The sequence below is a fragment of the Heteronotia binoei genome, chromosome 14 (genome assembly GCF_032191835.1).
Source record: "Heteronotia binoei isolate CCM8104 ecotype False Entrance Well chromosome 14, APGP_CSIRO_Hbin_v1, whole genome shotgun sequence".
Classification (NCBI taxonomy): domain Eukaryota; kingdom Metazoa; phylum Chordata; class Lepidosauria; order Squamata; family Gekkonidae; genus Heteronotia; species Heteronotia binoei.
Window position 1 is genome coordinate 26598489 of NC_083236.1, and position 26008 is coordinate 26624496.

At 43.0% G+C, this 26008-nt stretch overlaps 1 protein-coding gene across 1 annotated transcript in view; it reads right to left on the minus strand.

Annotated features, from left to right (window-relative positions):
- Window positions 1-446: 446 nt before the first annotated feature.
- The window catches only part of CALB2 (calbindin 2), a 45705-nt gene continuing 20143 nt past the window's right edge, over window positions 447-26008 (minus strand). The window contains exons 2-11 of the mRNA XM_060254392.1: window positions 22186-22262; window positions 19439-19528; window positions 18453-18533; window positions 13766-13822; window positions 9686-9763; window positions 8281-8336; window positions 7404-7443; window positions 7266-7319; window positions 6138-6209; window positions 447-1011 (exon numbers count right to left, since the gene is read on the minus strand). Of these exons, the coding sequence (XP_060110375.1) occupies window positions 895-1011; window positions 6138-6209; window positions 7266-7319; window positions 7404-7443; window positions 8281-8336; window positions 9686-9763; window positions 13766-13822; window positions 18453-18533; window positions 19439-19528; window positions 22186-22262 (722 nt within the window). The 3' untranslated portion in view covers window positions 447-894. The remainder of the gene's footprint in view (window positions 1012-6137; window positions 6210-7265; window positions 7320-7403; window positions 7444-8280; window positions 8337-9685; window positions 9764-13765; window positions 13823-18452; window positions 18534-19438; window positions 19529-22185; window positions 22263-26008) is intronic.

Here is a 26008-nt window from a genome sequence, read left to right on the forward strand (position 1 = left end):
TTACTTGGGTACTAAAAACCCTGATTTATCTCCCTCATGGAGTTGGCATATCTGGATGCAGAGACAATCAATGTGGAACATGCTGGAACCCAAATAATGGCCTGAATCTCACAGAAAAATGGAAGTAATTCTTCTCCCCAGGCAAAATCCCTGGACGAAGAGAATACCCAGGAGTTCATTGCAAACCGAAAGCCTCTGACATAAACAAGTGCCTACATCAAGTGCCATCTACCACTGAGATTTCCAGTTCTATTAAATACTTAACATGGTAAGCAAATATCAACAATGCCATTGCAAAATGCAAATATATTAGGTGCACAGATCTTTAAAGATCTGTAAAAGATTTTGCCACATCCAATCTCAGTCAAAGCTCTCCTTTTAAAAATCCATCCATCACTGCGTTGCTATTGACCATTCAGGGCAATAATTGATGCAAACTAGTAAAATCCTGAAGCAGACCATCAGTTTTATTTGTAAACTCTTCTTTGGTAAACAAGACTGAACATGAAAGGTGACCAAAGATGAAAAATTAAGAGCAAAAGAAAAAAAAATCCATTCCAGATGAGGAAAGTTACAAAACACAGACTATAATAACTAGCGAGAAAGAGAGACAAGCAAGGCGTGGGGGAAAAATTAACTGTCTAGGTTGGAGCCCCCCTTCCCCAGCAAATGAGATGAGGTCATACAGTGCTGCCCCCTCCCCCACCCTCTTGTGCAGATTCTGGGACCAAAGTCACAAGCAGATCATCAAGCCTCATCTTCTGGGGTTGGGAGGATCACCCAGGTGCAGGTCAACAGACACCCCTTACATTTGCTCATTGGGGTGTCTTTGCCTTCGTGGTAGTGGCAGAGCAGGGGAGAGGAGGGGAGGTGGTCAAGGGACACTGCTGTTCTTTACATCAGGGGCTCATTGCAGAGGACAATTTCCAGTTCCTTGCGGTACAGCTTCCCCCCATCAGAGAGATTCATGATGCTCTTTCTGTAGCTTGTGAGCTGTTGGATTGTCATTTCCTGGTAAAGGGGAACACAGGAGGAGGACATGTTAGGTTCAGCTTGAGCTGGAAAGATATTTCAGCCCCATTTGAAACCTGGTAGAACAGGGAAGGAGTCAGAGCACAACTTGTGTGATGGAGATTTCCAAAAAGTAAGAATATGCTTTGCTCTCCCAATTACGTAAGCTTTGGGAGACCTAGTAAATTGCACCCATAATTATGAATGCACTTCTATGCCTCTTTAGGGAACCTCCTCTCAAAACAGAAGTGCATTTCCTGAGTACATTTGAGAGCAGAGAAAGTGCATATTTTGAATGTCATAAGCCAACAATATGAAACTTGCCAAACACTAATTTTCTTACACAATTAGGCTCATGGAAAAAAAAGAGCTGAAAACTTTACAATCAAGCTTTGGATATTAAAAACCTAAATTCCAAATACAGATTTTGGGGGAAGGATTACCACAAGCAAATTTAAAATCTAAGTTACAAAACAAGAACTTTCACAAGCAGACGTGAATTTCTGTTGTCTGTCCATTAAGAATGTAAATACTCCTGTCTAATGAACGGAAGACTTCATGCATGCAATGAAATGAGTTCTGATTCACAGCAACTTATGCTGGAATAAAAGTTATTAATCTTTGAGATGCCTCCTGTTTCAGCAAGACTAACTGCTCTGGCAGTAATGGGAAATTTGAGCTGGGGATACAGTTACCAAGTCCAACTCAGGAAATATCTGGGGACTTTGGGATGGAGCCAGGAGCAAAGTTGTGAAAATATGACTGCACTCTGAAGGGAAGTCTGGCCATCACTTTTAAAGGGACTGTGCTCCTATTAAACGCCTTCCCATCATTGGAAATAATGGAGGATAGGGGCACCTTCTTTTGGGGTTCATAGAATTGGGCTCCCTGGTCCAATCTTTTTGAAACTTGGGGGAGGGGTCTGAGGAGAGACACCAGATGCTGTGCTGAAAATCTGGTGCCTCTACCTCAAAAAACAGCCCCCCCAAAGCCCCAGTTACCCATGGATTGATTCTCCATTATACCTCATGGGGACCAGTCTCCATCTGGTATAATGGAGGGCCCAGTGCACATTCACCCCTCTCCCCTGCTTTCTGATAACCCTGAAATCAGGGGTGGGGGAAGTGGGAAGGTCCTCCAGACCAGGAGATCCTCTGCCCCCCAGCTGAGGTTTGGCAACCCTAGCTAGGAATGCCCTTCTAGTTTTGCAGATCTAAGCCTGGACATGAGCAGCTTGCTCATCCTAAATATGAGTCACAGAAACCCAGGAAACCCAACAGCAAAATCACCAAGCATTCCTAGCATGCATATCCATTTTCAGCAGCCAGAGTTCTCTTCTCTGGTTTTGTCTGCTCCCAACAGTCTCTGCTCCAGTGCACCCATTTTAGAATCCTGTTCCCCTTTTTCATCTGGCTTCACTTTTTTGGGACTAGTTAGTTCTGCTTGTGTGGCTGTACACGGCAAAACAAACAAACAATGACAACCACACTGATGCCGCTACAATACCAGACCTTGAAGTAACTTTGCCTTTCACCCACTAAAGGTCCTCCCTCTCAAACACTTTCCTCCTTCAGTAAAAATGGTAGCTTCTGAACAATAAGTCACATTCAGGGATAAATGAGCTACATTATTATTCTGCATTCTTGTCTACAGCATAAGGTGAAATCAGGTCAAAAGACCTGTCATTTTCCCCTTTCATCCCTGTTCATCTAAGTTAATGGATGATGACCAGTGACAGGGATAAATGAAGCATCCCGGAAATAATCCATGGGGCGAATCATGGATTAACTCCTGATCACATCACATCTAATTTGGCCTTGAGTATTGCTCTCAATTAGGTCCCTACCTATATGTATCCAAAGCCACCTGTCACGCTTTTGTTTGGCTCACTTTCTTTGGCATATTCTTTTTTTAAACATGCCAGTTAATGGATCAACTATGTTTGGTAAATTTGAATCCAAATGATTATATTATCTTGCTAGCCCCAAAAGGATTTAATTCTTGATGCATGGAAGGATGTTTCTGTTATCACCTTTATCTTCACTTCTGGTTCTACAATATATATATCTATATATATTTTGCCCACACTTGTTTTGTTAACTAATATATATTTAGGCAGGCTTGTTGTCAAAGATGCATTAGTATACTATCCAGTTCAGATATTTTAAATGAACTTTCCAGTTAGGATTATTGCCACATTGTACCGATATATAGCTGCATAGTTTTTATGGGGTGGAAGCACTTGATCCAACAGCCTCTGAAACCTGGCTGGAGCCCCTTGTAAGCCAAAAGCCATGGTGATAAATTAATAGAATTCACTGGTTATAGCAAAAGCAGATTTACACTTGGACTTCCAAAGGGATTTATTATAGCCCAAGGATGGCTAAACTTGCTTAACACAAGAGCCACATAGAATAAACATCAGATGAGAGCCAGAAGATATGAACTTCAGATGTTTGAGAGCTGCAAGGCAGGCAAGAAGAAAGGAAAGCAAAGCAAATAGATGGGGGAGGGAGAGGTGGAAAGAAAACAACTTTAACTTTAAATGCCCTTTCCAAGCCAGTGAATAGGGTAGTGGGGGCTTAGAGAGCCACACTATATGTGTGAAAGAGCCACATGTGGCTTCCGAGCCACAGTTTGGCCACCTCCTATAGCCTTTGGGAAAATGTAACATTTTAATATATATTTAGCATTCCCCAGTAAACCCAACAGTTCATGACATTGTGGGGGCAGTTCTCTGCTATGGCATGCATTACTCAGATGCTAGGCACTTTCTCATTCATTGAAATACACTGGTCTTATGTGAGAAGTGCTAGCTGGAGGAATGTACTGAATAATAGAGGACTGCCCTCAGAACAGAAAAACATGCAGTGAAAAAAAAATCCAAATTAGGGTTTATTACATGCTCAGGATGACCATACCCATGATATTTCCTTCTTCCTAGATATTGGCCCATTGGTTGTAGGAATAGCATTAGCTGCTTCAGGCTGAGGTCTCATTCCTGGCCATGAACAATTCAACAGCCTATTTACCGTAATTGTCTTGCTCAATGGTCTTTAATTCATACTTACTTGCTTCTCCCATAACAAATTGTCAAAAATAGCTCCAGCACCAAAATCATAACCACCCTGAGACAGCAGATCCTGATCTTAACTACTTTTCAAAAAAATATTTTAAATTATGCCATGATTCTTGAGGACCTTCAGCCTTCTTCATAGCTGGAGGTCTGAAACTTTTTATATGTCTCAGCATTAAACAATCTCATCTCAGGACTTCTCCATAAGAATGGCTGGCAAACTTCTTTGTCCTTTAGAACTTGTATAATTTTGGTTTATTTCTGAGGTTGACATGGCTCTCACTTCTGTTGCTGTGTCTAGAGCCACATAATTTCTTTTTTATGCTGGGCCTTGTGTTTACATTTCTTATAATCCAGTTCTATGCATGCCTACTTCAGCCTAAAACCACCAATTTCAATTTCTGGAATACCTCTGCATAAGATTTCACAGTTAATTTTGGTCTGTTGTCCAGAAAATGTTTCTGTTTCAGCAGTTCATTCTGCTGTTCTTAGTCCAGAAATTAACTGATCTCTTTCTTTTGTTGGCAAACCAACCTGGTGCAGTAGTTCAGAGGTTGGACTAAGTTCTGGGAGACCCAGGTTCAAATCCCCACTTTGCCACAGAGTTTGTTGGGTGACCTTGGGCCCGTTATACATTCTCTTCCTAATCTACCTCACAGAGGTGTTGTGAAGGTAAAACAGAGGCAGGGAGGCCAGTGAACACTGCATTGAAAAAGATGGGATAAAAATGTAGTAAATAAATAAACAGATGCCTGAATTGGATAATGATCTACTTCAATGGTTTCTTGTGAGGATAAAATGGGATAAGAAAATGATGTAAGTGGCTTTGGGTCCCCATTGGGAAGATAGGTGGGGTATAAATGAAAGTAAATAAATAAAACTCCTCTTATAACATCCTGCTAGGTCTATGGTGACACATTAATTGCCCCACCAGTTGGAATAAAGAGACAGACACAGGAAGTTGGGTAAACTAAGGGCCACTTTATTAAAATTCTGGCAGCAAAGGCAAGGCATAAATTGGCAGCACGGTCAAGGTCAGAAGTCCTTTGGACACCTCCCTTGCCTCCAGTGGGTGAGCCACCTTGCCCCGGGCCAAAGCCAATTCCCTGTGGGATGGCTCCCGTCCAGCTGGCACATTGCTCAGGATATGCCCAAGAGATCTCCCCCCCCCCAAAAAAAAACCCCTGCATGACTTAAGTGGAGATCAATCCCGGCCATCCCTTAGGCAGTCTGCTTTCTCCCCTCCATGTCACACAGCCCAAGGGGGGGATCCTGCAAGACCCCCCCCAGGCCAAAGAGGACTGCTGCATGGTGCTCACTGAGCTGCCAAATCCAATCCAACCCGCCAACCCCAAGTGACCAACCTCAACTACAACACCACCCTAGCCAATTCCACAATCCTCTGGACAGCAGTGCAGGGTAGGTGAAAAACACCCCTTCCTACAGCCAATCAAGGAGGGGGCAAAAAATTCCTACCTGGCCCCCATCACAACTGGGCGATCAGCAAAAGCCTGTGCTATATCCAGGGCAGGAGGGTGGACTGAACATGAGGCAAGACTGAAGAAAGAGGGGAAGTCAGCTGATTAGGTATGGGACCTCCCCCCAATACAGGAAACCGGCTGCTATACCAGCCAACTTCTCTGCTCTTTTCCTTCTGTCTGAGGAAAGGCAGCTCACCCTGCTGCGGACTCTGTCAGCTATAGGTAAGGAGCTGAAATACCTGGGTATTTTGGTGCTGTTTATTTATTGACTACATTTTTATCCCATCCTTTTCAGGGCAGTGTACACTGGCCTCCCTCCTCTATTTTACCTTCACAACACCTCTGTGAGGTAGATTAGGAAGAGAATGTGTGACAGGCCCAAGGTCACCCAGCAAACTTTGTGGCAGTATGGGGTAGTTCTCCAGTCTTTTAAGTAAGTGGCCTGCTCAATCCAATAATGGTAAGCTTCTACAGGTGCAACTGGGAAAAATTAAACAGGAACTCATGGTTGTTGTGGGTACAGTTCAGCCACCACAAGCAAGCCTTTTCTCACAACCTTATGAACTCACTTTCTTGTCTTTCTCATAGAGATCTTTCAGTAGGGCATCCAATTCATTCTCATCAATGAAGCCATTTCCATCCTGGATATTAACAGAGGATAATATAGAGAGATTAAGAAATATCACAAGCTGAAACGTTTGAGATACAGCTTAGTTTCTCTAAATGTCTTGTCTGACATCATTAAAAAGTTTATTGCTTAGAGGCCCATCAACCTTAAACTCAGACTCTGCTTACTGAAAATTATTCTTTAATATGCATTATAAAAATTAAATACATATCTACTGCTTTTTAAATGCGAATTGATTTATTTTTTTTTTAAAAAACCAGTCTAAGATCAGCTTTGTAGATCTTTGAAAATAAAATGGTCATATAGAAGAGTTTCTTCAGAGGTTTTTGCTTGCCTTTTAGATGTCGCCAAATATAACCAAAGCTTTCAGGGAGGAAATCCTTAGGGATGGGGAGATCATGGTGGAAACCCAGCTCCTTGCCCCACAAGATGAAACTTTCCTAAGTGAGAGATCTGACCAAGCCAAATAAGTTCCTGTGTGGAGATGTGTTCCCTCAGGAAGCCTGGACTCAAGTTGTAAAACTCTGAAGTTCCAAATTGACATCCTTGAATGGTGCTCAGAACACAGTGGTGAGTATTACTAGCCACATAAAGAGGATATCCTGAGCTACTCTCCTGACCATCTAGGACCAGAACCTGGGACACTGGTGCAATAGACACTTGTGGCAGGCTTTTGCCTATTGGCATCTAACCATTTTGCCTGCTTAAAAGGCAAGAACCAAAAATATTTTCATAAAATATGGATGAAATGGGAGAGGATGGGTTCTGGAAATGGCCATTATTCCTTGCTGACTAAGTTTGAAGGAGGGGCTATAAGCCAGTGAGAGAGAATTATTTCCTTTCCCAGAGTACTCTTGTGCTGACATTAGTGTCAGTCAGTCAGAAAATTACTGTGTATAGCCATTGGCCATTACAAAACAGAACACAAAGTTCCCAAATAACATCTTAAAAGTTCCCCAGAAAGGCCAACCTCAAGAAGCTACAGCATTTGGACATGAGTGTCCAGCAGATCCACACTTCTGCCCATGGACAGATTAAGGTTTTTTATTATTCATCCCAGATCTTGTACCTTGTCATAAAATGCAAAGATAGCATTGAATTCTTCCGCATCTAGTTTCACTCCCTGTACAAAAAAAAGAGAAAAGAAAGGATGAGAAGGAAAAATGAATGAGATGCTGCTGGAGAACATTATCTTCAGAGCCTTTACCTGAAATTTAAGGAGGAAGTTCTCTTGCACAGGCAGCAATCTGCAATATGAATTGTAGAACATCAGTCATGGGAACGTTCAAGTCAGGAAGAAAAGAGATCTGAACCTTATAAAGAATGATAGTGGTGGTTCCACCAGAAGAAGCATGTCCTGTAAATGGGTGGATGGATTATATCTGGCTCATGGAATGCTGGAACTGATTTAAAAACTAGTGAATGATCTACAAGGGTAAGTTAACCATTCGGAGTTTAGCTAAGGAAAACTGCATGTCAGAGGATGGGAGTAATTGTCTCATTTACAACTATGGTGTCTCATTTACAACCACGGTGAAAAAGAGAACTCCTGTTTTGTTAAGAATTCAGAGGAAGTCAAGTTTGCCTGAATTTGAATTGGTAAATTTATCTGTTCTGTGCTTTAATATTTCTTTTTTCAATGGCCATAGTCCACTTTTTTTTTTGTAAATGGCAGCAATACCCCTCCATTGGGATTGGGATTATGGCATGGGAGAAGGAAGTTTATGTTCTTTTTATACTGCTTGCACTTCACTAATCCTTCCCCCTCCTGAGCTGCTATTTGTCCCTTTTGGGGAAACATACAAGCTCCTTAAATGTTATTTTTCTAATCCTACCACAGGGCAGCTGAAAAGGGAGTGGCATTTGAGGTGAGACATTAGCTAATTCCACCTTCCCTGTGCACAGCATCCTTAGTTGAGATGGAGGCTCCATGGCTGCTATTTATTATTTTAAAAAAATACCTCTGGAGATCCATTCATGGATTTATTGGCATTTTGTCTATTTTGTCTCTGTAGAAATGACAACTCACTCTGCACCCAAGGACTCTGTCCATGTCTCTAAATAACGCAAACGGAAAATCTTACCGTGACATTTCTGACAGGCAGAGCTTCCCATCCCCATTCAAGTCAAACATCCGCAGCTGCAGAGTACAAAGTAACACCCTGTTAGTGGCCCTCAGAATACAGGGACATTTCCATTGTGTGGTCTCTCTTCATATTCCACATGTAAACTCTGTTGTAACTGGGAAGGGTGCACAGCAGAACCTGATGGGTTGCTGGTTGGCTGAACATATTAAGCTATCTTATCCCAAGTCAGCAGGATTGGCCCTAAACTGCCCGGCACCCTGGGCAAGGCTAACTTTTGCCCCCCCCCCCCAGCACTGATAACGTCTCTGAGTCACCTGGGTGGACACCCAATTTGGTGCCCTCAGAAGGCTGGTACCCTAGGCAATTGCCTAGTTTGCCTAGTGGCATGACCGGCTCTTCAAGTCAGTCTCTGCTATTCCTTGGTGGTTTCCCATCCAAATACTAGCCAACCCTGTTTGGCTTCTGAGATCTGATGAGATCAGGATAGCCTAGGCTACAGGGACAGAAAAGATAAATGAGTTCACAGATTGTATAATGTGTAATGAGGCCTTTTTTCTCTGGTCTCTTCCAGGCTGTAGTTCAGTGGGAAAACCCTAGAAGCCCCAAATTAATTCCCTAGTATTTTCAGTTGAAAAGATGCTAAAAGTAAAAAAAAAAAAACATACAACACTCAGGTTGCAATCCCATGTGTGTTTTCCTGGGAGGAAGACCTATTGAACACAGTGGGATTCCTTTTAAGTGAACAGGCATAACATTGCAGTGTTTACTGTTTGCCTTTCATGTTTTCACAAAATGTAGTGGTGGAGGTAGCAATTTGCATTTGGTGTATAGGGAGAGATTTATTTTCCCTTTTTCCCCTGTTGGTTTTCTCACTAAAATTGCCTTGCTCAGGTGCTCCCCCCATCATGTACAGTTTGGTACCCTGGGTTAGAAAGGATCTGGGAAATAGGGTGGTGCTGGGATTCATGTGTGCTTCCTTCTTACCACCTGTAGAGGGATGTCTGAACACTGGTTTGCTTTAGAACTTCACTGTAATAACATTTTAAATGTTTATTCTACCACTCTTATACAGACATCTGGGGAAAGTTAATTCCATCATCCTTAAACAGAGGTACCTAGGAAGCCCCATTGTGCAGAATATCTTCTAATAATTGGCCTGCATCTTACAAATGTTCAAAAGTAAAATCTGGCTTGAGATGAGAGTGTTTCTCTTTATGTACATAGTGCCCTCATCTCAACTGGTTGCAGATTTTCCAGGTTGAATCTCGCAGGAGTCCAGGAGTTTCCCTCTCTCCCTGTTGCCTTGGACAGCCACAGTTTGCAGAAAGCTATCTGGGCTTTGTGCACAATCTTTCCAAGCTGAGTAGCCCTCCATGGCAGGCCAGATACATCCTGCACTTACTATAGTCTGTGTATATTCATGTAGCTTTGGTTCCTCATAGGGCTTGTTTGCTTTCTCTAACAAATCCGATAGGAACCCCTGCAAAGAAAAAGAGACATTATCTCAGAGCAATGTCTAGCTAGAGAAGTATGTCACTGCACCTCTAAAAGGATATTATAGCATTGGAAAAAGTCCAGAAAAGGGCAACTAGAATGATTAAAGGGTTGGAACACTTTCCCTATGAAGAAAGGTTAAAACACTTGGGGCTCTTTAGCTTGGAGAAACGTTGACTGCGGGGTGACATGATAGAGATTTACAAGATATGCATGGGATGGAGAAAGTAGAGAAATATGTACTTTTCTCCCTTTCTCACAATACAAGAACTCATGGGCATTCAATGAAATTGCTGTGCAGTCGGGTTAAAACAGATAAAAGGAAGTACTTCTTCACCCAAAGGGTGATTAACATGTGGAATTCACTGCCACAGGAGGTGGTGGTGGCTACAAGCATAGCCAGCTTCAAGAGGGAATTGGATAAAAATATGGAGCAGAGGTCCATCAATGGCTATTAGCCAAAGTATATTATTGGAACCGTCTGGGGCAGTGATGCTCTGTATTCTTAGTGCCTGGGGGGGTGCAAAGTGGAAGGGCTTCTAGATCCACTTGTGAACCTCCTGATGACACTTGGTTTGTTTGTTTTTTGGCCACTGTGTGACACAGAGAGTTGGACTGGATGGGCCATTGGCCTGATCCAACATGGCTTCTCTTATGTTCATGTTGCCATGATGTGTGACTCTGCTCTCCATATAGTGACAGCTAGTAATGTGGAGAAAGGTGCAGGAAACACAGTACATAGAAATAATACTAGTGTGATATCTTTCAATAAATGTTGCAAAGTAGTGGTATACAGTACAAAATAAAGGGGCAAAGGGAAGAAATGTTTCATAATATGAGATGCCCCAAATCTGCGCTTAGTGGCATTCTTCAAAGAAGGGTTTTTTTGGTAGCAGGAACTCCTTTGCATATTAGGCCACGCACCCCTGATGTGGCTAATCCTCCAAGAGCTTACAGGGCTCTTAGTACAGGGCCTGCTGTAAGTTCTTTGAGGATTGGCTACATCAGAGGGTATGGTCTAATATGCAAAGGAGTTCATGCTACAACAAAAGCCCTGCTTCAAATGAAGTGACACAAGATGTGTTGCAGACTTAATTGGAGAACAAAACCCGAGCCTGGTAGCAGCTTAAAGACCAGCAGTTTTTTCCAGGGTATACATTTTTAGGAGTCAAAACTATATCAGATATGTCAGGTGCCTGAGGAAGGGAGCTTGAACTCATAAAAACATTTACCCTGGAAAATTGTGTTGGTCTTTAAGGTGCTACTGGACTGAAATTGTGTTCTAGTACTACGGGCCAACACAGCAGCTACCTACTTGAGTCTTAATTGGAGTACCTGGTGCTGGGTACAAAATGGACTTCATGGTATCACTCACCCTTGGAGAGAAACCAGCAGTTAATCAGAAATTCCTTCCCAACGGGAACATGGAGAAAGGCCACAGCTCAGTGGTGGAGCATTGCTTGGCATGCAGAAGGTTTCAAATTCAATCTCTGGCATCTCCAGTTAAAAAAGGATCAAGTAGTAGGTGAAAGACCACTACCTGAGACCCTGTAGAACTGCTGTCATTCTGCATAGACAATAATACTGACCCTGATGGACCAAAGGTCTGATTCAGTATAAGAACTTAATGTGTTTATGTGTGTTCAACATACATGTCCCTTGTAAGGAATTATGAGCAATTAGCAGTATGATGGTTGGGGATGTGTAGACAGAAGACCCACACTGCAAGAAGATGCAGTTATTCTCTTGTACATTCATTGCACCATCTCAGCCTCCTTCTCCTTCCATTTGCAACCCCTCAGATTACAAAGAAAAAAGAGTCCACCTCCCTATGGAATCCCTGTGGGCGGAAAGGGTGAAGTTGGGTGAGGGCCACCAAAACCCACCAAAAGCCACCAAAAGCCACCAAAGCCACCAAAACCCACCCACCACTAATAGAGTTCTCCTTCAATGGCTTCCTGAAACCCATGAGTGTTGGAGGAGTCAGTAAAGAACAGGCAAAGTAGACCAAAAAGTCAAAGGTGCTCTGCCTCAGTAGTGGTGATTCTGGGTGGCTGCAAAAATGACACTTTTGTGTTTCTCGCCACATGACATATTGTTTAAAGTCCCTGTACCGTCATGCATTCTCTGCCTTCCCCATTGCTTTTAGCCAAAGATATGGGTCAAACTGGAGAGGCCATTTTCAGCTGCTCTCCCAGGACTGCCCTAATGTGTGGCTCTTAGGCCATGCTGCAGTCTCCTGATAGTAAGTGGTATTCTATGAGGAAGGAGGAGATAATGGGATGGGGGGACATTCCTCCTGCCTTGGGCATTTTGTTTAGTTATTTACTACATTAATAGTCCTTTCTTGTTGAGCCTCTGGATGGATTACAGAATTAGAAAGCAATGCAATAAAGACCAGCAGAACATACATTCAGCAAACAGTGCACTAAAAATGGATTACGGTATTAAAGAATAGGGTTGTCAGCTGATGACTGGCACCCAGCAAGAGATGAGGGGGGGCAGAGGGTGTCATCACCACAAGCATCATGGTGTCACTTCTTGGGGAAACCAGAAGTGCCATCACATCATTCTATGAATTACCAGAAACTCTGTGGTAAAACCCTGAAAGTGAGGTTCTGTCATGAGCGACAACTGCCAAGTTTTTGCCCAAATGAGCAATGGCAAATAAGCACAGGATGCTGGCAGGAAGTCTCCTGCCTTAGTGGAAAACCTGGCAACCATGTGAGAGAACACTGAAATAAAAACAATATAGTAGTTGTAGATTTTCCAGACTGTTTGGCCATGGTCTTGGCATTGTGAGATCTGACATTTCGCCAGCAACTGTGACTGTCATCGTCAGAAGTGTAACCTAGAAAACTGTTCTCACTGGATCAAAGTGAGAAGAAGATGGTAGGCAGGTAATTTATATCTACTCAGGAAGGTGGGATAGGGCTGAGTCATTATCTTGTAAGAGCTTCCCTGGCTGGAACATGCTAATGGAGGAGCTTTCCTGAGGAGGTTCTTTTGTATACGGATTGGCTATTGAAAATCTAATCTTATCTGTAGGGCTGTTGTAAGATGTAGAGCATTTTGTGTTTTTCAGAACTGGAAGCCATGCCCTATTCATTTTTAAACTCTTCCTTCCTGTTGAAATTGTGTTTATGGATTTCAATGGCTTCTCTGTGTAAACTAACATGGTAATTGGATGTTATCTTATTCCCAGACACTGTAATGCTGGACAACACATCCAGCATTACAGATAATAACTCAGCCTTACTCCACCTTCCTGAGTAGATATAAATTACAATCTCACATTGACCCAGAGAGACTTCCAGTTTTCTGGGTTATACCTCTGAGGATGCCAGTCACAGTCACTGGAGAAACATCAGGTCATACAGCCTGGAAAATCTACAAGACCATAACCATACAGCCCGGAAAATCTACAACAACTAATGAATTCTGGCCATGAAAACCTTCAACAACATAAAAACAATATAATCCATTCAATAAACAATGCAAATGGGGGGGGGGGGGGGGGCTGTCTAAATTTTTTTAGAATTAAAATTACAATCGTATTATTTTTATAAAAAGAAAGCATTTTGAATACTTCTGTTTTATTGAACATTTCCACTTTGCTATTATGCCCTTCTGTTCCTTGAGCCAGGGATGTCCAAGAAGCATCTGTGTGGACAGTGGGGGATGGGGTGGTGGTAGCATGCAAGCCACAAAAGTCACTGGTCAGCCTTCTATTCGTTTCTCTCCCTCAGTATTGGGTTTCATAATATTAGCTTACTAAAGGTGACTATAACTGCCTCTAAAGCATTTTTAACATGTCACAGAAATATTGTATTCTTATTACACTGATTCTTCAGTTTGGTTCTGCCTCAGAAAACATGCACCATTAGTTTCAGCAACTATCATTACTATTATTGTTGTTTTTTAAATCTCCGAGCCATTTTGTATCTGGCATCACAAGGACCCCAAAAGGATGTCTTGTATGACCCACCTGGAGTTCATTGGCTTCTATGTAGCCACTGCGGTCTGTATCATATTTCCGCCATGCCTACAGTTGGAAACATCACAGATTTGTTAAAATAATCAGTGGTCAATTGGAGGCAAATCTTAGATGTGTTTTTTTTTTAACTCAAATTGTCAGCATATTCATATGTAATGCATGTTAATAGAATTGACTAGTGATCCCAAGCTGCAGTCTTTGGCAACTCCATGATAAGCTTTTGGGTGTTTTAATCATTGGAATTTATGACTGCCTTTGATAAGTGCTATTTATGGTGAATGACAAACATTCAAATGGCCACCGATGAGAAGTGTCAAAACATTTCATTGATAAATCTCAGTGCCAGTCAAATGTCTGCAGCCAGTGACCATTATTTATTAATAATGACTTAGGCCATTGCGCAGAGGCAAACATTAAAACAACATTTTGTTTTGTAACTATTTTGTTATGTAACTATTTTTATTTTCACCATTTTATTGGAAGAACCGTCTTCAGTAAATAAACCATTTGCTGGTAAATGATAGCTTTTTATTAATGTGGACTTAGAAATGCCCAGAATTATTTTCTCTTTTTCAACATTTACATTTTTAATGGAACAGGACAAAACATATAATAATAGTATAAAGAATATAAAAAACAATATTTAAAAGACTGCACAAATGTAAACACTGTAGAATGCATCAAAATTACGATCAAAGCTTCAGACACAAAAAACAGGACTTCCCTATAAACCTAAGAATGTATACAGAAGAAACACCATCTTGTGCTTTCTTGTTCTCCAAGCATGATCAATACTTTCTTCTCTTCCTCTTCAAGAAATCTGTCTATACAAGTGATTGTGGACCTGACTGGACCTCCCTGGCTCTTGCTAGAAGATCATCAAGACCACTTTTAGCTCCAAATTTAAGCAATCTGCCATTACTGAAGAAGCTACAGTAGGAAATTTAGCTGCCATTAATAAGCTAATTCCATGCAAATAGGGTTGCCATCCTCCAGATGGGGCTTGGAGATCTCCTGCTTTTACAGCCAATATCCAGCAGGCAGGGATTAGCTCCCCTGGACTCTATGACATTGTACCATGCTAAGGCCCCTCCCCTCCCCAAACCCCACCCTCTCCTGGCTCCACCCCCAAAGTCTCCAGAAATTTTCCAACACAGACTTGGCAACCCTAAGTCAAGATCAGACTCCTCGATTCCATTCTTCATATAACATAATAAACAATCAGGAGGAATTTCACTGATCATACCAACTACTTGATGCTATAATGACAGGCTATGACAAGTCCAGAAGACACAGAACAGAATCTACATTAATAGGCAGGCATCTTCCACAGACATCTATAGGAGTTTGTTTTCTTTTACAAGATTCCTAATGGTACACGGCCCATAATCCCTTCAAGTGCAAGTATTTTCTAAAAATATTTCATCTGGCAGTTGCTCATCTGAAAAATGTTGTGAGCCTCGTATATATACTAAACTAACTCTAGTGAAACAACATTACATCTCATGGCTCTTCTTCAAAAACATAAGATCTGTTATTTTTTGTTTGCATGAGAACAAATTCTATTGACAATGTATTTGTCTCAGGGATAAACCGATCTCTTGCAGCCTCTAATTTAACTGCTTTATAATACGGTTTGATGCTAGAAACCCCAAATCCTCCCTCCCTCTCTTTTATACAAAGGGTTTTAGTTCCCATCCTGGGTGGATTAACCAATCAAATGAACTTAAATATCGACTTCTGCCAGCTATCTAATGGTGAGGATTTAACTTGCAATAGGATTTTAATAAATAAGAAAAGAATTTTTTGGCAGAATATTCATCTCCACAGTGGGGATTTTGCCCAGCCATCAAAGACAGGGGATGCCAAAAGCTTAAGTCTTTTACCACCTCCAAGAATAATATCTAATGATTATTTCTAACCAATGAAATTTCTCCAAATCCTAGATATTTAATATAATCCATTTTCCTTTCCGTGAAGCAAAATTTAGGCAGTCCATTTTTTTTTACAGACTGTATTTATATTAAAGACCCATCTATTCTGATTTGTCTAGATTAACCTTGTACCCTGAGGCTTTACTAAATGAATTCAAAAGCTGTACCAAGTCTTTAACAGATTCTTTAGGATTAGGCAGGAAAATGTTCAGAATTATAAAGAAATGAAATGTTCTCAAGCATTTTCACGCACTTATTAGGAACAAAGATTGCCGACCCCCATCAAATCTGGGACCTAAGTTTAGGAAGGGGAGAGTGATACATCGAGAGCTGCTATGGGTATGGGGAAGGAAAGAAAACATTTGAAGTGCACTACATGACCCCACCCATCCCAGGACATGACTTGGAGTGGGGGGGATGCAGCTACTTGGTTGTAGCATCAGTGCATAGGCTGGACCTTCCCTCTTCTCTCCTCCAAACACACAAGGATGTCCTGTGTGGTGTCAGGAAAGCAGTGGCCATTCTCATCCTTGGTCAGTGGTTCCTAGCTTCAGGATGAGACTAGATTGGGATGCTTGAGTGCAGGGAAGTGAGACCAAAACAGATGAAACAAAGATCATCTGTGAAATGCAATTATGATTCAGATTGGGGTCACACAAGAAGAGAAGAGGGACATGAACACTTCACCCCTGCTTTATTTTGTTAACGAAATTAGCTACCTGTGCTACTATTGTCATTTTAAAGATATCTCCTTCAGAAGCCCATCTTTTCCCTTAAAATGCAGCAATCTATGGAGATCCATAGATTGCCAGTGTGAGGTCTCTCCAAACTATCCTAAGGACTGCTTCAAAAGAGTTTGGGTACGATGGAAGATGACTTGTCATTGTGATCAAAATACAATGCTCATGCTGCAAGGCCTAGGTAAATGCCCCTCCATTCTTCCAATGCATATCTTGTCTGGTCAGAACGGTTTCACATAATCGGACAAGCTCTGACATGCAAAAATCAGTAACACTGCACTCCTTGTTTTCATGCTTCCCATGGAAGCACAATCCCTTGCAATGCTTGCTCAAGTGTCTTGGGCTGCTAGGTCTGTGTTGGAAAATACCTGGAGACTTTGGAGGTGGAGCCAAGAGAGGGTGCAGATTGGGGAGGGGAAGGGTCTCAGCATGGTACAATGCCATAGAGTCCACCCTTCAAAGCAGTTATTTTCTTCAGGGGAGCTGATCTCTGCCAGCTGGAGATCAGTTGTAAAAGCGTGAGTTCTCCAGGCCCAGCCTGGAAACTGGCAACCCTACAAGTGTCTGAAGCTGCTGCACAAGCTCCAGAACCAGGCCTGGTAGTTAAAGTGTTGAGTCTTCAGTCCATTCAATCAAGGGAAATCCATGTAGTACTCTGGCCTCCCTGGAGTCAGTAGGTTTTAAACTTTCACACTTTCATCTCAAGTTCCTTCACAGTTTCATCTCATGTTCTATTTGATTGTTTTCTTTTTTCTTTTGGAAGGTTAATTGAACAGTGGGCCACAACACAGAGAATCCCCCAGCTGCAGCAAGGAAAACAAATACCTACTTTGCAACAGAATCCTTGAGACACTGGACATTCATTTAGCAAGAAAAGGGATCCTTTCTCCTTTTTTCTCTTTTTCTTTCTTGGTGCAGCTTACTCCCAAATGGGAGAGGCTTCCCAAGAGGGAGAAAAAGAAGGAATCCTGTTTCTTTGCTAAATGATTGTTTGATGTCTCTGTGCATAAGATCTTCATGGCTACACAGCAGAGGTCAACATGTGTGTATGTGTATAGTTCTGAAGCACTCTGCCCCACACATTTCTGTGCCTCCAGATTTGACATTGATCCATAGTTCAAGAGCAAATAACATTTTGTCTCTTAATGGCCATTGTTTCTGCATGATGGGCAGGCAAATCCCAAATCAAGTCTCCTGGATCTGCCAAGGTATCAAGTCAACGCAGATGCCATTCCCCCACCCCCTCCCCTTCCACTGCTAGACTGTTTCTGTCTAGAGCAGTCGGGTCAGCAGGTCAAGGCTTCACATCATGATTATAAGAATGAATATTTTAAGCACAAATTATTATAAGTGGTATTATCAAGTGGGATCAATTTAGTAGTTAATTGCTTATGCCTGCCACAGAACTTGATTTGCCCACTAGCCAACAATAGAGGGGCTCGGATTTCATTGTGACACAGGTTTGGTTTCCTATTATTCATTTTAATTGCCTGGATGGGTTGCTGTTTCACAGCTGTTGGGTTTATGTCTAAAGATGGTTACATGTCAGCAACTATTCATTTATTTATATGGCACCTGCTTAGAGTGTCCACTTGCTTCCTCTCTAGGACAGTGATACTGCAAAGATGGCATCCATCCATGGCCAACCACAATCATCCATGGCAAACACACCACAGCTCTGTTTGCCTGTCCTGGCATCCCATGTTCTGCTAATCAAAACTACCACCCTAATGCTGTTATTAGCGCCACTGTGGAGAAAATACAGGTTTTTAGAAGTCCTGTTCTTTTTTATTTGCAGCGCCACCCTTCCATGCTCAGATTAGTGAAAGCATGCAGGGTTTGAAGGGTTAAGAACCTTTCCCTGCATATCCCCTATCCAAATCAGAGGCATGAATGCTTCTAATTTAGCTTTCTAAAGAGGATGGAGATCTTGATCACATCTGTTTTGTTCCTAGGTTTCTGGGTTCCTATCCAAAGGAGAGAGCGCAGGTATCAAGTTCTTACCTCCATGAATTCGGCACTGGAGCCAACATCCTGTCGAAAACATAGCAAGAAGTTCTCCTCTGTGGGCAAGATCTGTGCCAGCTGATGGAGGGGAGGGGGAAAGAGGACCAACACAAGGACATCAGAGAGGAAATGTAAGTGTATGCAAACAAACACACCTTTCCCACCTGCCTTGCTTTGCCATTTTGCTGGGGGGGAGGGGGAAATAGTCACAGGGTGTGGCAGTGTGTTCCCTCTCAGCAGCTCAAGGTGAGCATATTAAGTAGCACACTGTAGACTCTCCAAGTAAGTCCTGGTCACTGTATAAGATGACAGGTAAAAAGACAGCAGGAATCCAGTTGAAGGTAATCTAAAACCTACCTGAAAGATACAGATTAAAACACACGTCTGCCTTCCTTTATGGGTTTGGGTCAAATGGCTCCAAGTTCTAGTAAAATTCAACTGAAGCCTGCCCCATCATAGCTACAGCAGCCAGTTACTGAACCTATGGGTTACTGTCTCCCCCTTGTCCTGCTTCCTTGCCAAGGGCTACTTCAGTAGGACTTCTAATTTTTTTTCCTTTGTTTTATTATAAATGTTTATTTTACTCATTTACTAAGCACCATTCTTAGTCCCTCTCTATGGCTTGGTAAGAAGCCCTTGTACGTCTTTATTTACAAGCTAGTTTCATTGGTCCACTTTTCCCTAGGGTCCAGTTTTCCTTCCTAAACTCATGACTGAATGGGTAACGCCTGAAATCATGCAATGAAGTGAAGGAGGCAAACCATAATGCTACAAAAAGGCCTGATTTGCATAATTCAACATGATCATTGCTGAGGACGTGCCTTCCAGAGCCTGGCCTTTCTTGTGTCCAGTTGCCTGCAGCCCGAGAGCTGCATAGCTTGCAGCATTCACAGCACATGGCAACCACTTTGATCTTGATCTGAATAGAGCAATATTTGGGCCAGTGGTCCTGGACTTGTACCACCTGCATTTATGTAGCTCACCTCGGACAGTTCAATTCTGCCATCTGCATTCTTGTCATATTTTCGCATGAATTCCTTCATCTTTTCTGCAAAGTTGATGTTCTTAGATTCCTACAAAAAGGAAAGAAGGGTCATCCCTCTATTGCTACTTACGTAGAAGGCTGCAAACGGGGAAACTGGGGGGGTGGGCAGGGGGAAGCTGACCTAGGGACCCTAAAGGCATGGGGGCCTATAGGCCAGTGCCTACTTGGCCTAATTGTTAATCTGGCTCTGGGTCTATGTTCGTGATTTGCAAAGGGAGACATGCCAAACAAGAGCTGGTGCATCTTGAGACAGTGTCAAACAAGGCTTAATGCATCAGCTTAAAGAGCATTGCAATATCCTTGCACAAAAAGTAATATTTGGTCACCTTTATGAAGAAAATTAACTTGAATACACAGCATACAATGGCCACTGAATACACAGCATACATTGGCCAAGCCCCACCCCACTCTAAACCTCAGCACTGTCTAGTTAGAGACAAAATGCATTTCACTAACCATCTGATGATGCCAGGCATTGAAAAACCTATGGATTAAGCCACAGATCAGAGAATTATATGCCAATTCCTGTATGTCATACAAGTGATTCTGCACTATTTTTATTTCGTAGACTTAAAGAAAGAATGAGAGAAGAGAATAATGTGCCATTTGCTGCACAGCTGCATAGCTACAGAGATCCTCTCTGGTTCTCTTCTCTCTGGTCCTCCCCCTGACATATGCATCCATTTAAACAGGATACCATATAGTCCAAAAGAATTACATCCTGTTCCTCCTGCTCTTTTATGCCCCCAGGGACCCTACTCCTCTCTTCTCTCTCTCAGAAATAACACCTCATCCCAGGGCTTTTTTTTTGAGCAGGAATGTGCAGGAACGAGTTCCGGCTGGCTTGGTATCAGGGTGTGTGTCCTAATATGCAAATGAGCTCCTGTTGGGCTTTTTCTACATAAGAAGCTCTGCCTCATTCCATTTTACATCCTTGGTCTCCCTTTGACACACACTATCCCTTTTCTTTTTTGTGTCTTTCTCTTCTCTCCTGAATAAGCAAAGCATGCAGTGCTGGCTCCAGACATCTCATCCCCTGAAGCAATGTCACTGTCACCTTGCATGCCCCCTCACTTCCCCTGGAGCTGCAGTAGTTAACCCTCCTTACCTTTTCCCTTCACCCCCTTTAAAAATAGTGCAGCAACCAAATAGGGGTGAAGGCCTTCTGAAATTTTTATGGAATACCTTCCACTCAATTATTTTGTTTGCCCCACCCAAAGCTGCCTCCTAAGGTGACTGCCCCAGTTGACCTAGTGGTAGAGCTGGCCCTGATCACATTTCATTCCACAAACAAGCATTCTACTGTCTTTCTGCTAAAGAACACTTTATGTTTTCATCTGGTTTTTCTCCCCAAATGTTGCTGCTGAAGACACTTTTTTAAGCCATGAGAAAAGTCGAGCTCTTTAGCTCTTTCCTGGCTTGCTGTTTCCTTGTAGGAAAAAAGTTACCTTTTACCCCTGCTAGGGGAGACTTTTGAGAAACGCCCCCCCCTTTTTTTTTCTCCACACCCTCTTTCAACAGAAAGTGTATGTGACTATTAGGTAACAGATCCTATTTCCATGTTTGCAAGTCTCTCAGGCTCCTGCTATGCCTCCTACCACCTCTCTGCCTTTCCATATATTTTTCTTCATTCTGAGTGCTGGAAGAAAGCAGAGGGGAGACAACAACAGTCTAACGGCTGGCAGGACCATGTTGTGGATTGTGGTCCTCCTGGGGAAGGCCGGGAGTGGGGTCCTAAGTCTGTAAAGTTGGTCCAGGATCGGTCTCATGGGCAGCCTCCCCACCACTCCTTGGTTCTTGCACTGCCATTCTGTGTTACTTCTTGTTTGCCTGTGGTATGAGGGAGCTCTGTGTGCTGTGGGTTGGTGTCCGGTAGAAATTATTAATCCTCTCAAAGAAAAGCTCCTGGGGGCTGAAGGAGAGCCACACGCCATGCTTTGTTAAGTGCTGTTTTATTCAAGTAGGGCTGTGAAATCTGGGTTGGGAAATTCCTGGAGGTTTAGGGATGGAAACTGATGAGGTTGGTGTTTGGGAAGGGGAGGGAGCTCAGCTGGGTATAATGTCATAGAGGCTACCCTCCAAAGTAGCCATTTTCCCCAGGGGAACTGATCTCTGTAGTCTGGAGATCAGATGTAATTCTGGGAGATTTCCAGGCTCCTCACAGCCACCATCCTGAAAGTGGTGGCTTGCTGGGCCAGCCCGACATGGAACACGTCAGCAAGGGAGCTGATGAGAGCACAGCTGGGCCTCTATAAGCTCTACCTCTGTGCCAGTGATCTAGATTTGTTGGAGTGGTAGCTGCTGTGGATTTATGTCTCCAGGCTGATTATTTACTGTGTTGACCTTCATCCTGACTGTGTTATGATGAGGCTGCTTGCTTTGGATCCTGCTGGCTTCCTGCTAGATGGAACTGAGCTGGTTCAATCCAACCTAAATAGCCCCTGATCTGATGGGATGCAGAGGAAGACAATGTGTAAAGTTCTGGTAGATGAGCATTACTAAGGAAGTCAGGATCACAAGAGGTTGTAGGCAGCTGAAGTCAGCTTCAATTGCAGTCTCACTCATATACCTTTACTTGAAAGAAAATCCATTGACTATGATAGATTTACTCATAAAAAGATACAAAGCTGAAGAGCAAAAATTGAATGTGTTTAAGTGCAGGTAGAAGGAAGTACTGCTACTTACCACTCCAGCTCCCTTCCTGGCACTCTCCAACTCTTGGAAGAAGTTTTCCAACTCTTTCCCTTCAATGTAACCATTTCCTGAAAGAAGGAATATTATATGAATCAAGGAGGACATAAGCTCTCACTCGTTCTGATGGGGGCTTCTAACAATAAAAATGTAGGGTGGTAACAGATCTGTGTTTGTCGCAGGGTTTTTTTTAAACTCTCTTTCAGGGCTAGTTCAAATAATAAGCAAACCAAGAGAGTAAGGAAGCTTTTCCTGGATTCTGTCCTTTCAGCTGGTCTAGCATATGTGAATGTTCTGGCACAGCCCACATTCACAGGAGAAAACAAAACTCTCAGAAAGAAATCTAGAGTGACATACCCCTGTGGGTTAGCTGCCAAAACAGCCCTGAGACTTGTAGCACCTTAAAAGTATTTTCCAAGGCAGATTTGGAAGTGGGTGGGAGATGAACCATCCACACATGCAAACCCTGCAGTGACTTAAATTAAAAGAATACAGAAGTGGCTTTTTTGCCATTTGGACCCCTGTGCACTCTGGCCCTCTTCAACTGGAACCAGCAAGCACAAAAAGTCACAAGTCAGAGGTGACTTGTGCGCTTATTTATGATTAACGTCTCTATGAAACCATTGGAAGATTTACAGTGTTGTCCTACACCCTTCTAAGCTGAATGACTCGAATGGATTTAGAAGACTGTAGCTCTGCTTGGATTGCAGTCACATCAGAATGTCTGCAGGCTTTTCACGGGTTTGATCATTTTGATTTAGCTCTCTGTTGAGGACATGTTTCCTCTGTTACCTTTGGTCTCCTGTGTAAAGTTGTCCCCGAGGAGTCCCTGTTATTTTATATGAGGCCTCTGGAGGGATTTGGTTGTCTCTAGGGTGAAATTAAACTCATTTTGTCAAGTCCCAGGGAGGTGGCCAATAACCATGCTGAAGCCCTTCCACCAGCTTTTATTGAATGAATTTTACCCATATTTGCATATAGGGCTGTAATAATCAGATACTGATTCTCGTGACAGCAAAATTAGGCCCAAAAAGGTGTTTCTCATGCTCCTCTCTCTGTTTTGAACAGTTTCCTTTGGGCTTCTGCAAGTCTAGAAAGAATGAGCTGGTTTGTTGCTAGGCCACTGTACATAAGGGAATGGTCACTTGTTTGAGCTGCTGACCATGTCAAGAGGTTTAGGAAAACTTTTTGAATCTGCTTATCCAGAGTGTCTGGCATTTAAGGGGGTGCTGCTGCTTAAAAGAGGCTGAATTGGGTTGTCCATGGCTGCAGTTCAAGGTACTTGAAGCTGGTTTAGATAGGGTTGCCAACCTCTCCCAGAATTATGATTGATTTTTAGATCACAGAGATAGGTTCCCCTGGAGAAAGTGGCTGGTGTGTGTGTGTGGACTTTATAGCATTATACCCTGCTGAAGTTTCTCCGCTTTTCAGGTTCCACCCACCCCCATATATCCAGAGCTGGCCACCCTTGGTTTGGATTCACCTTTAGCTCCTTGCAAGCTGATTCCTCTGAGCTTCTGGGGTAGGCTGGGATGAGAAGTCAAAATGGCCCTGGAGTAAGCCAAGCTGAACAACCCATATAACAGCTACAAGCACCATAGTGGCCACTCTTCAGTACTGAGCAATGGCTTTGCAGTTACTTCCACCCAGAAACTGGCAGAAGTGTGGGAGGAGGCAATGTATGAGCTGATGTCAAATCCTGGTGCCAGTGCAGTGTCTGAGCTGTGAAGGGCCTCTCCTTTCTATCTTTGAAGAGGCTTGCCCCGGTGACCAGAATCCCAGAACAGATTGGTTGTTGAACTCAAAGGGAAATTTCCCAGTGGGCTGCTGCCCTTGTGGTGTCCAGGAGCAAGCAGAACCAAACTTCAGTAACTCTACTAGTGCCTCAAGGTCCACTGGGCTCAGATACTTAATCAGCACTGGTAATCTGCTTATCAGTTGTCTCCTCCCAGACTGCTGCCATTTTGTGAGGTGAGGCAGTGGGTGTGGCCTGCACTTAGCCTTGATGAACCGAGCGGTCCCTGCTGTTAAGGCTTGTAAGCACTTCCTAGTCCACTCTTAGCAGCAGGGCTGCCAACTCCCAGTTGGGAAATTCCTGGAGATTTGGGGGTGGAGGTTTGGGGATAGTGAAGTTTGAAGAAGGAAGAGAACTCAGCAGAGATGTGATGCTGTGGAGTCCACTACAAAGCTGCCATTTTTTCCCAGGAAAACCAATCTCTGTATAGAGATCAGTTGCAGCCCTGTTAGTGTAGCAGTGATAGCAGATTGTAGCTTCAGTGGCTAAGTCTTTGAAGATTCTTTGCGTATTTATTGGTCTCTCCTTTCTGTCTTTGAAGAGGCTCCAGTAAATCTCCAGTCTGCTGCCATGAAGAGCTGACAGTGTCTGGACTGAGGTAAAAGTGAAACCAACTTTTATTTTCCCTTTCTAACCTCCTATCATGCCCCTTACCTGTATTACTATGAGGATAATGTACACCACATGAATAATCGATACCACAACCAGGATATTTAAAAAATCATTTCTTCTCCTATGGGCCTGCTTATGACTAAGATCATCGTTAGAGGCTCCACCTTGCCGTCCCCATCAGGTGTGAATGTGAAGAGTCTTTTCTGCGGTGGCCCGTACTACACCTACTCAGAGACATCTCTGGCCTCCTCTGTCTGGAGGAGGAGGCTTCAGGGGTGTGCACGCTGTATTGTATTGCATTTTTTGTGTGGTTTATTTATAATATTTTGAAAGCCTTTTAACTTATAAAGCTTGTGAAGCAGTTAAAACTATAAGAGATAAACAAGAAAACATACAAAAAAGAATAGCTGTAGTATCAGGAAGCCACTGAGATCAGACAGCAGAAAGGATAACTTCCAGTCCTTAAGGCAAACCAGTGCTTTTTTTTTAAAGCCCAACAGGAGCTCATTTGCAAATTAGGCCACACCACCTGGCCTGAGAGCATGTGGCTGCCACATGGCGGGTTGGGCTAGCTGGAGCCCTAGCCACACCAGGTGTAGCTGTGCTTCTGTAGGTTCCAGCAGAAAAAAAGCCCTGAGGCAAGCTATACCTAGTTCACAAATGCCCAGTAGTACAGAAGCCTCTTCAGCTTTTTCAAGAATGAAGGAAGGACTGGGAAGGACAGAGTCTGTGGCTCAGTAGTAGAACATCTGCTTGGCATGCAAACACTCTTAAATTCAATCCCAAGCATCTCCATTTGAAAAGATCTGGTACTAGATGATGTGAAAGATCTCTACCTAAGAACCTGGAGTCTGGATAGACAATACTGCCAGTCTGAATAAACAGTACTGATCTTGATGGACTAGTGATTTGAGTCAGTATAAGGCAACTTGGCGTGTTCAATGAAACAAGGGAGAGAGATGAATGAACTTTTCTGGGAAGAGACTTTCATGATAATGTGGTGGCGCCAGAAATCCCTGCTCCTTGAGACATGAGTCTTGTAGCCACCAGGCCATACGGCCTTGTTTATGCACCCAGACAAAATGTGGCATGTAGTGCCACTCCAGACTGCACATAGATCCCATTCTTCAGTGCTCATGCTGTGTAAACAACTCCCCACTAATAGAAAATTACCACAGCAGGGAGAAAGGGTTCTTCAAGCCTGGCATTTTGGTTGCTGTGTTGGTTTTCTACTTGCAAGGAGTTTTTACTGTTAGGGGCACTCAAAAATGTGATCAGCAACTTGCAGTACATTCTGTCACCTTCGCACACAGCCAGCCTCATTCTGCTGCATGTGTGAATCAAGCCTAATGCCAATTAAAAACTAGAGGGTGGGGGTTTATAGAAGACTGGTGATAGATGAGTTCAGAT